The sequence below is a fragment of the Arachis stenosperma genome, chromosome 2 (assembly GCF_014773155.1).
Source record: "Arachis stenosperma cultivar V10309 chromosome 2, arast.V10309.gnm1.PFL2, whole genome shotgun sequence".
Classification (NCBI taxonomy): Eukaryota; Viridiplantae; Streptophyta; class Magnoliopsida; order Fabales; family Fabaceae; genus Arachis; species Arachis stenosperma.
In genome coordinates this window covers 60,130,255-60,142,291 of record NC_080378.1, presented here as the reverse complement: position 1 = coordinate 60,142,291, position 12,037 = coordinate 60,130,255, and the positions used below count along the sequence as shown (strand labels likewise).

The window sequence follows — 12,037 nt, the reverse complement described above, 5'->3', positions numbered from 1 at the left end:
AGGTTCAATGTTCCTTTAATTTCTCTTCTACTTTTAATTATTCTATTACTTTAGTTTGTTTATTTTCCAATTTAGTTTAAGGATTCCTATGTTTAATTTGCTTTTCTATTTAATACACATTGAGGTATTTCGGATCTATGATTGCTTTCTTTTATTTATTATATAAATAATTTGGATTTTTTCCCTTTTGGCTTTGGTTGAGTAATTGGTGACACTTGAGTTATCAAACTCAGCTGATGATTGAAAATTGGAATTTGCTGATTGATTTGGATCCCTTTAAAGCTAGTCTTTCCATAGGAGTTGACTAGGACTTGAGGAATCAAATTGATTAGTCCACTTGACTTTCCTTTATTTAGTAAGGTTTAACTAAGTGGGAGCAATAAACAATTCTCATCACCACTGATAAGGATAACTAGGATGGGATTTCCAGTTCTCATACCTTGCCAAGAGCTTTTCTAATTATTAATTTATTTTTCTTGCCATTTAAATTACTTGTTCCTTATTTCAAAAACCAAAAAATATACCTTTTTCCATAACCAATAATAAATCATACTTCCCTTCAATTTCTTGAGAGACGACCCGAGGTTTCAATACTTCAGTTATAAATTTTATTGGGTTTTGTTACTTGTGACAACCAAACTTTTGTATGAAAAGATTCTCTGTTGGTTTAGAAACTATACTTACAACCTGATTATTTTTGTGAAATTCTATACCATCATTTAATCCGCTCGTCAGGCTCTTCCCCTCAACCTAGGAGGTTTAGAAACTCATACTGATAGAAAACACAATGATACACAAAAATATGGCATAAAGTTCTTTAAGATTATGTAAAATATCCTTTAAATACTAAACTAATGACTAAGGATTACATGAGAATGGAAAAACAGTCTTTTTAGTGCTAAAATCCACTTCTGGGGCCCACTTTGTGAGTGTTTAGGCTAAATTTGATTGAGATCCATGTGCTATGCGGCCTCTAGCGTGTTGAATGCTGGCTTAGGGGACCCGCTTTGGGTGTTTGGACGCTGGTCTCCTCCTTTGGGCGCTGGACGCTTGGACTAGGGCAGGAGGCTGGCGTTGCACGACAGTTTTGGGCCTTCAATTCTGAAGCAAAGTATGAACTATTATACATTGCTGGAAAGCTCCAGAAGTCAGATTTCCAAAGCCGTTTAGAACGCTTCATTTAAACTTCTGTAGCTCCAGAAAAGCTCTTTCGAGTGCAAGGAGGTCAGATCCGAACAGCATCTGTAGTGCTTTCTCTGCCTCTGAATTAGACTTTTGCTCCAGCTCCTCAATTTCAGCCAGAAAATACCTGAAATTGTACAAAAACACACAAACTCAAAGTAGAATCCAAAAATGTGAATTTTACGCTAAAACCTATGAAAACTTCGTCAAAATTAAACAAAACATACCAAAAACTATATGAAAATGATACCAAAAAGCGAATAAAATATCTGCTCCTCAGCTGATAAGGCCGTAATTAGGTGTAGGGCAGGCAGAAGATACCAAACTGATGCATCAACCGGAGTCTCTGGTACAAACTTCTCCTCATCATCATCTTCAGAAGAACTATTATCGTTGCTATCGACAACATACTCCTCATTGGACTCCTCACCATCCACGTCCATGTCTTCCATTGGACTAGCACAGTGTAGCGGTTGTAGTGCAAGAGGTGGGTCATCCTGCACGAAATTTGAGTGGCAGATCCACTGCCACCAACATCATCACCAACCTCCGTAGAAAACTCCATCACTTATTCCGCAATGATTCTCACATAGATGTCAAACATAGGGCGCACATGCTCATTGCCATGGAGTCAAAACAGATGAAACCGAAAAACTCCATTTCTCATCGGTACTAGCAACCAATAACAAACTCTTTCAACCTCTTTTCTTCCGCTAGCACCAATGCTTCTTAATATCAGGGTCTTTAACTCGGACAAAGAACTTACTCGCCGAGTATGCAACAGAATAAAATTATCACACTCAAATATCATCCCAGTGTCATTATTTTTCATGTGACAATTGGGATACACACTTACAACCACGTATTCACTACCATTAGACATTTTTTATTAATTTTTAGAAGAAAAACATTGGAGAATATAAATGATTGAAGATTCTTTTATAGCTGCTGAAAATTTGTTCTATCATATCTCATATACAATGTAAATATTGTAATTTATCGTTTATCTCGTTTACAGTATAAACAAAATAACATTTTATATGTCTCAGTTTACAATTTTGTTTATCGCAAACGAGATAAATAATAAAAATACTATAAATTACCTATATTCGTAAATAAAACACTAATGCATTAAATTACAATTTCCTTTGTGTTGGGTCTAGTTTATTTAATTATTGCTAAATCAAACAGTTCCATTAATTAAACCACTAATGCAATGATCCTCCAAGGTTGATTGCAGGTTTGGCTTTTACCAACAAAGATAAAGGAAAAAGCAGTTTCCTATCATAGTTCCCAACGGACCCAGTCCATGAAGTTAACTCCAGTCTACACACAATCAGAACTACCAACTCGGTCCTCTTCTTTGTGTGCTTGAGTCTGGTGTTCCACCATAATCGGACCTCCCCTCTTTTGTCTTTTTTGTTTTTTAAAAAAAATTTTGGAGCAACTGAATTTGAATACTTGAAGCTAAAAGTTGAAGTAATCCATGGTGATGCGAAATCCTGTGGTCGATCCACAAGATCAGAGGTAGGATTTTAACTGCTAAGTTTTGTTTATCTATTTTTTTTCCTAATCTTTTTGCTCTCGCTAAGTATTACTTTGGATAACATCTGGTTTTGTACTAGTTTGCTTCGGGAAATCGAGTTAGCAATTATTTTTTTATGTTAAATTGTTAGAACACCCGCCCCCCCCCAAAAAAAAAAAAAAAAAACATCCTTCTCTTCGTTTTTTGTCTTTCTGTGAATATTTTTTGGGAGGCATGGGAAATCAAAAATATTTTGGTTTGTATGCTGTTGCTAAAGTTTGTTATTTATGTTGGGAATTGATTGAACCCTATTCGGCTTAATTATGAGTTAAGAAGGATATTCATGATCCAGAGAAAGATTTAGAATGTAGAGCTAATGACCAATTGAAGATTCTTGAATCTACTGAATGGTGTCTCCAAATAAAAGTCCAAGTTTTATGTTTGAGGGGATTTCACACTTATTGGATCTTGTCTTCCATTCAGTTATGTCACCAACCAATGGGTTAGAAACTTAGAATGCCCCATTTCAGAAGTGGAAGATTGATGCGTTAAGGTTTGGATATATTATGATGGAAAACTAGGGATTCTCATGGATATTTATAGTAGACAAATTTGAATCAGTGAATCATCAGTTCATCTATAATGATGACAAATGCATTAATTTAGCTGCAAGTTTTCGTTATTTTCTCAGTCTCCTCGGGTAGAGTTAGTAAGCGTTAGTCTTCCGTTTTCAGTGAGACATGCTAGAGCCTTTCTTATGTAAAATCATGAGTTTTCGTATTGCTTTTGGAATTGTCTTTTTCATATGATAAGAGGATATATATCTTTTAGTTTAGAGTTTTCATTTAGTATGTTACAAAGAGAACAGAAATTTTATGATTCATAGTTGAAAGGTAGATAGAGCATAGTTTGGTTAATTTTGCTCTGGGTCTACACAACGCTATTTGAATTACAAGCTTATTTTCAGACTACTTAACTCACTAAGCCTTCAAAGTTGTTTAGTATGTTCTGCTATTTATCCACATGTAGGCATTAATTTTGTTAATTTGTTTCAACGTTTAAATTACTTAAGTAAGCCTTTGTATATTTCTTTATCTTGTTTCGTTTTCTTTTTTGTTTTACTGGATTCAGATCTTCTAAGCTACATTAATCATTTATGTGTTTGTCACATAGGAAAACTTCCAACATGGAGGATTCCTCTGCAATGACTATTGAATTCTTGCGGGCTAGGTTGCTTTCTGAAAGATCCATATCAAGAAGTGCTAGGCAGAGAGCTGAGGAACTGGCAGAAAAGGCATGCAGTTTTATCAGTGCTTGAATGAACCTTATTGATGTGTTTTACAACCTGTATATCTATTTGAGCTGTGTCTTTAATGCGCCAATCAGGTTATTGAATTAGAGGAAGAGCTGAGGAAAATCACTCTGCAAAGGAAGATGGCTGAGAAGGCGACAGCAGATGTTCTTGCAATTCTGGAGAATCAAGGGATTAGTGATATATCTGGAGAATTTGATTTGGGATCAGAAGGGTCAGACCATGATATTACTTGTGATTCCAGTGTAAGTAATGGTTATGCAAATGCTGCCGAGAGGTCTACGAGCTCAAAAGTGAGAAGACATGCTTCAGAAGAGCTTTCTGGTTCAAATGTGGATCCATCTCCATCACCCGGTAGAAGCTTGTCCTGGAAAGGGCGTCTGGATCCTTGCCGTTCCCTTGAAAAGTACAAGACTTCTCATGTGAGAAGACGAAACAGTTTATCATCAAGCAGCTCTTCTGCAAGGCATCTAGCAAAGTCATGTCGCCGGATAAAACATAAAGAAACTAGGTGAGTTATATTCTTTTTATTTTATCATTTCTTGTTTTTGGGACTTACTTTTTGCAGATTCATGAATAACAACGCTCGTCTTCTATATTTGCTAGATGGTTAACTGTTGTGTTTTTAAGGTTTATGCTAAACGTACTCATTTCTAGTGCTGTAGTGCTTAACTTGGTTCCACTTGTTTCATCTAATATATGGGATGCGGATCTGCAAATGCATTAAATATGTTTACCAATTTATGACATTAAACATATGAAATAAATAAACTAAATAATGTTTAACATGAATTATTTGTGTGGATATCTAGATAAAGTAGGAGTTCTTTGTATGACATTTAGATATAGTAAAAGCAAGGTATTAGGAAGATGTTCTCTGTATGTTTTGGTTTAGGGTTTATACCGATTTTGTTCTTTTGTTGAACATCCACCTTTTATTGTATTGTTAATTATAGGAAATGTAGTGTCCCAGTTTCAGCTCTTTCCGGAGAACATGAAAATGATTCTCAGATGCTTGTAATGCACCTTGTATCATTATTTTCTATTGCAACCAACACCTTGCGAATCATCCCTGTACCTTCATAGCTTATTGTGATATATGATCCTGCTTGTGATCCGTTGATCGTTGGTCCACATCCGCTAGATCTTGTATATATCTTCAAATCTAACTTGTTGGTGGTCCTTGAATCCAACACTTGTGCTTCTATTATCTAACACATAAGTGGAATATAAGCCTATCCAGTATCACAACAGAAGTCTTGTGGATTAAGAGTTTGCTTCATGAACCTTTTACCTTATGGTATATATGGCCTCTCACTGCATTTTATGTTTGGTTCAGATTCAAGAGGAGCTCATTTGTGTTTGCATTACCTTACATGTCATTTTCACTTTGGAACAGTGTGTTTGATATTTTGAAGATTTTGGTTTCCTCAGTGGATTCACATCATTCTCTCCTTTCTAAAATTAGACATTTTGATACCAATGGATTTTTTGCTAGTTCAAAGGCAACATATGGTTATTTTTTTGAATGGGTTTGTTGTGTGTGGGTTGAATTCTAAATCAACATCACATTTGTGTTCTTTTACTTTTTCATTTTCCAATGGCTGACTTTTCATGGAATGCATTTTGTAGTATCTTTGGTTAGTGTTGAGTGTGTTCTAAAGATTTAGATCAATTCTAGTTAACTGGTTTTTCTTGGTTTTGGGAGGGCAAGAAAGCCAAATTGTGGTGATGTGTTATTTATGTTACTATTTGGCTGGAGTTTAACACTTGAGTCTGTAATGACAAATATTCTTATAAGCAAGTGCTGTTGGATAGAATTAGGAATCTTGCTTCTACTTTATGTAAAGAGCATGATGTTTTTGGGTGACATTTCACTTAAAGATGCAGACAGATTGGAAAACTTTGATCTTCTCATGTATTATTCTGTAAAGAGTATATATTGTTCTGAATCTTCATATCTTTGTAATATCATTTTTTTGTTAATAATACTTATTATTTTAAATGAAGAGGGGTAAAAAATAATAAAAAGAAAAAGAAAGAAAAACAAGATGTTTTGTTTATAAAAGCAAAGATGCAAATATCTTTTGGCATTTCTTGGTTTATGCTGTACTTTGGCATATTTGGTTTGAAAAGAGGACTATTTAATGATTTAATTTCTACTGCAGACTTTATTTGGGATAGATTTAACACTTTTGGCTTCCCATTGGAACTACTTATGATAGTGTCATTATCTAGCACATAAAGGGATTGGCTGGCTTCGTTAATGTGGCATGATTTATCTTGTTAGGGTCTAGCTTTGTTATTTTTTCTATCTTTCTGTCTCATGCTCTTTTGAATACTTTCCTTCTCTTCTAAATTCTCTATGAAAGAAAATCGAAATTAAATAAAAATTCACAAAGAGGATCAATTTTCATAGTATTGTCCTTTTTCCATGTTTTTTGTGTACATCTTTTCCATATTTAATTTAGCTTGTATATACCTCTGTTTTTGTGTATTTGGGCTCCCTAAATTATTAAAGACATACTTTTTTAGCTTTTTACTCTTGAGCAAATTTACTTTTGTCAATTAAGAGTAAGAAGGATGTTTCTAATAATCTTCTGTGTATATTTAACATTAATCATTCTTCTATGTGATTAGTTTTCTAAAAGTTTTGGTTGGAAAAGATTTATTTTCTTTTGTATAATATATCTTTTATTTTAATCTTGCCACTAAACAACCAAATTATTGACAAATTAGTTCACCAAAGATATTGAAGTTCACATTGTTAATGGGTTTCATCAGTATTACTTAAAAACTATTATAAAGATGAACTTACTAGCAAACTAAACCAAATTTTATAATGGACTGATTTCTCAATGCATTGATTATTTTAGGGCACTTTAAAAAAATATAATATCTTTTGTAATTGAATTATTGATATTTTAATAATATAGGTACCAAATTAATAATTTTTTTTAATTAAGTATTCCCCCTACACAGAGGATCTCTTAAGATTGGTTTTCATACCTACTTTTATTTCTTCATTCTTGATAGATCTTTATTCTCTCTTTTATTCATTCATTTCCTACCTAAAATCCATAATCTCAACAAGAATCTTACTTTAATCTGGCTTGGTTCTGTTGTAATGTGCATGAACCTTTTTATATAGTTTATATTTACATTTCTCTTTGAACAATTATTCACTTGTTTCTTGTGCTAATACATAGTGTTGTAATTTCACAGCTCAGAGATTGAAGTTGCATCTTCTTCTGAAGGTTTTCTTAATGACTCCAATGGTGAGCCTTGTGTCCGTCTGAGAATGGAATCTAAAACTCAGGAAGAGGATGAATCAGACTTGATGCTAGCTATAAACAAAAATCATGATCTTGATGGATGTGAAAGGGAGGACATGGAAAAGGCTCTTGAACACCGGGCCCAACTTATTGACCAGTATGAAGCAATGGAGAAGGCTCAGAGAGAATGGGAAGATAAATTTAGAGAGAATAACACTAGTACACCTGTATGCTCACTAGAACTTATATAAGCCATGTTCCAAATGTTATTTCTGTGTTATTTTATGTTTGGTCTACATTAAATAAATGGCAAATACACAGACCTCCAATGGGATTTGGTGAAATTCATCATGACCACCCTTTATTTGTCTAGGTGATATTAACCTTTTCTAACCTCTCATTATATGTTTACACACATTATGAATACAAATGTGCTGGGTACACTATTACCTAACTATGAGAGAAGGTCAATTTATACATTTAGAGTAGAGGAGGAAAGTGGAATTTCACCAAACTTCAGGCAAGGTGAGTGTAATTTGCCCTTTCATTAAAGGTGATTTTAGGCGACATATGGATCAGTTTTAGTTTTGAATACATTGCTTATTTCATTATGCAAAACTGTTAAGAGTTCTTTAGGATCTTAAATCCGGATATCTCATGTTACTGCTTCAGATCTTTACCTGGTTTGCTATTATCTGTTTGCTATAAGAAAACATTTCTTATAGGTTTTCATTTGATTAGGGATTAAGATTCTTGTATTGTAAAGCCTCCTTGTTGGTCTGCCACTTCCTTCTAGGCTTCCTGCTGATAATATTTAACACGGCAGACTCTTAACAATTTATAGTGGAGAAATCTTTGGTGCATCTTATATTTTTTCTAGTTCTAATCTGACCTCAGTTTTACACTTTTTTCCAATTTTAAGCCTTATACTATTATTTGAACTTCTAAAATCTTTACTTGGCTCATAAATGCTGCAGGATTCTTTTGATATGGGGAATCATTCTGACATCACTGAGGAACGAGATGAGAGAAAGGCTCAAATTCCATGCTCCGCAAATGAGACCACCTCGTGTATACAACCAGATAAATCAGAAAACATAAGTGTTTATGCACCTGAAAAAACGATCAATGCTGAGCGCAGAGATGATATGCCAAAATCCTTTGATGATACAGGTTATAACAATCAAAGTAGCAAAACTGTCAGCACTTCTGGCATGATTCAAGAAAGTTCACATTCTCTGTTGAAGGCGATCCATAACCATAGCCAAGAAAACCAACATTCTCAAACTTCAGATAGTCATGGTCAAGGTCCAAGTAAGCATGAATTCCCCAACTTCAAGCCGACAGATTCGTCAGCAACTGATGTTTATCAAGGTCTGCCCCTAAAAGATAGCCAAATGAACAAAAACGGCCTCTCTGAATTGGGTGTTCATAAGCAATTTCATGAATTTAGTGTACTGGAATCACTTAAACATGCTAAGCTCTCCTTACAAGAAGAGATCAGTAAGCTGCCTCTTGTGAAGAGTGGCAACCCTGGTAAAGACATTAATCCTTTGGCGACTATCAGTAGAGATGAGGATAATCGATATGACATCCCTGTTGGAGTTGCTGGTCTGTTCCGAGTACCAGCTGATATATCTTATGGAGCTACGGCTGGATACGGTGCTCATGATTCAACTGCCAGATTAAAGTTACATCGTGGGAGAGGCATTTCTGGAACTTGGGGTGGTCAACTTGGTGCAGATTCGTACCAAAGCGCAATGTTCTCTGCAAACAATCAATCACTTGCCACCCAATTCAGTGAAACATTCTCTACCACCCCTTCTGTTCCTTCTGTTCCTTTAGGGAATCATGTGTTCCGTACGCATCCCATTTCTGCATCTTATCAAATTGCAACTCGACAGATGTCATTTGATGAAGGGCCTTCAAAACCCCATTCAAGTAGCATAGTTGATGTTCCTCCTGCATATGATTTCTCATTTCATGGTGATCATCTGAGATAAAACAAGCATTTATGGCTACTCTAGGTTGCTAGTAGCTTCACCCTTGCTGCTAAAAGAGATGGTTTTGGTCTATTGTGCCTTGTGTCTGGGTTGATAATGGAATGAGAGATTAATTGATGCTAAAATACTCTCAAAATGCTATGAGCATACTAAAATTAGCTACCAAATTAGGCACTATGTATTTGTGTATGAATACATATGTAGTTTAACTCATTTTTAATGTGTATTTTGTATTTTAATGTGTATTTTACATTGATAGTCGATTTTGGTATACACTTAGCATGGTTGAAAATACCTGTAACTATTTCTCGTGTGTTGTACTATATCTCCTTTTTTAACACTACGGTTTGTATCAATTTATAGGATTTGAAAATAAACATAAAATTTTTAATACCTTGAGGAATTCTTTACCAGTTGTATATTTTATATATGAAATATCCCTAAACAAAAACATTTATGCATTATGAATAAACTCAAAATATACATTTTTTCCGTGAGAAAAATAAAATTGAATAGATCTACATTTTATATGTATAAAACTATCTAAAGAAAAGAAAAAAAAGGAATGAATTCTTAATTTATAAGGATATAAGGTAGCGTACATATAGACAACACATGTAGCAGACATGTACACTGAACACATTGTTTCCGGGACAGTTTTTTATACTTTTATGTCCACTCTTTTACAAATGTCAATGATGGACACGGAATTTGGAAGAGTAGACACTGATTTTTTTTATAAATTTTGTTTTCCTTTTTGTCCATAGATATCTTTTATTATTCCACTATTATCCCTTCTTATTTTTCATATTGCGTTGTTCTCAAAGAGGTACTTTCTTCTTCCTGATCTTTCTCTGCCTCTTTCTTTTTCAGGTACTATTCTCTCTTTTTTGTAAAATTTTTTATTGGGGTGGATAATTCTTTCTTTCTTATCGTTTTTACTTTAATACCATTTTAACCTTGTATTATATTATTTGATTTGTAATAAAAATAATAATAAAAATAATTAGTCTTGAAACTTTTAAAAGATAAATATTATCAAAAGTAAAATTGATCTTTTAAAATACTAAAAAATAATTTATAAATTGTAATTGATTTTATATAATCTATTCTATTATATAAAAATTGGATTCCTGCATTTAATTATGGAACTAACGTGGCATGTTCCGGAAAGTGTTTTTCGATTTAATTATTTTAACTCATTCAATACAATTTATTGCAATGACTTAATTAAAATAAATATTTAAATATTATATTACTTAACTAATTATACTACATTAATTGTAATTCGTTATATTAGTGCATTGGTTTTTTCCTTTATAAAGTCTAAAATAAAATAAATAATTTATTGTTTATTCTAATTAAATTCATTAAATTCAATTATATATTATATATGAATTAATGTTAATTTATAAATTATTTTATATTAAAATATTCAATCGAATAAATTGTAAATTACTTTAAATTATATACTCATGGATTTAAATGTGGTTTATATAGTATAGATAGTATTTAATTAAGAACCGTATATTTTTAAGTGTTTTGATATAATTTAATTATACCAGTTAATTGATTTGATTAGATATTTAAATATTAATGTAATTTATTATAGTATATAATACTTGATTAATTTTACTACATTAATTGTAATTCCTTATATTAGTTAATTAGTTTATTCATTTATAAAGTCTGAAATAAAATAAATAATTTGTTGTTTATTCTAATTGAATTCATTAAATTTAATTATATTATATATAAATTAAAGATAATTTATAAATTACCTTATTTCCTTAGCCTTTTATATTCCGTGAATTGTTAAGTTTTAAGTTTTATATTTCCGTAAGCAAAATTAATATAAGGCAAAACTTTCTTCATTTTAAACGGAATTATTGAAGAACTGAAGATTGATAGTTTAGAAGTTATGATAAATTTTCGTTGCAAGTATAGTTTCTAAACCAAGCAATCAACCTTTCTTACAAACGTTTTGGTTGTCACAAGTAACAAACCCCTTTGAAATTGATAACTGAAGTATTTAAACCTCGGGTCATCTTCTCAAGGAATTGCAGGGAGGTGTGATTTATTATTGGTTATGCAAAGGTATATTTCGGGGTTTTGAAAAGGTTCGAACAAATAATTTAATTGATAAGAAAAATAAATTAATAATTAGAAAATCTCTTGGCAAGGTATGAAAACTGGAAGTCCTATCCTAGTTATCCTTATCAATGGTGATGAGAATTATATTTTTGCTACCACTAAGTCAACCTCTAACTATGAAGGTTAGTTGAGTGGACAAATTAATTTAACACCTAAAGTCCTAGTCAACTCCTGAGGAAAGACTAGAGTTATATGAATCTAAATTAATCAGCAAGAATAATAATTATCAATCACGATGAGTTTGACAACTCAAGAGTCACCAATTAATCAACCAAAGCCAAAAGGAAAAAATCTAAATTATTTATATAAATAGGAGAAAGCAATCATGAGTCTGAAATACCTCAATTTATATCAAATAAAGAAAATCCTAATATGAATGGTTCATAAGCCAAATAGGCAACATAAGTAATACAAGCATTAAAGTATCTGAAAATAAAAGAGAAATATAAAGTAAAAGGAATATTGAACCTGATGAAGAGTTGAAATCCTAAATCCTTTAAGAGGAATCCTAATCCTAAATCCTAAGAGAGAGGAGAGAACCTCTCTCTCTAAAAGCTACTTCTAAATTATGAAAAGTGTGAATTAT

The 12,037-nt window shown here is 32.6% G+C and overlaps 1 protein-coding gene across 1 annotated transcript; it reads left to right on the top strand.

Moving 5' to 3' along the window:
* Window positions 1-2,403: 2,403 nt before the first annotated feature.
* Window positions 2,404-9,690, top strand: LOC130961365 (uncharacterized). The gene is made up of 5 exons (XM_057887211.1): window positions 2,404-2,709; window positions 3,881-4,001; window positions 4,094-4,530; window positions 7,245-7,521; window positions 8,272-9,690. Exons 1-5 carry the CDS (start codon window positions 2,669-2,671, stop codon window positions 9,295-9,297), a joined length of 1,902 nt encoding a protein of 633 aa, XP_057743194.1. The 5' UTR covers window positions 2,404-2,668; the 3' UTR covers window positions 9,298-9,690.
* Window positions 9,691-12,037: the final 2,347 nt, after the last annotated feature.

Coding starts and splice junctions, on each gene's coding strand:
- LOC130961365 (XM_057887211.1), top strand. CDS start 2,669: ATGGTGATGCGAAATCCTGTGGTCGATCCACAAGATCAGAG. Junction 2,710..3,880: donor GTCGATCCACAAGATCAGAG/GTAGGATTTTAA, acceptor TTTGTCACATAG/GAAAACTTCCAACATGGAGG. Junction 4,531..7,244: donor ATAAAACATAAAGAAACTAG/GTGAGTTATATT, acceptor GTAATTTCACAG/CTCAGAGATTGAAGTTGCAT.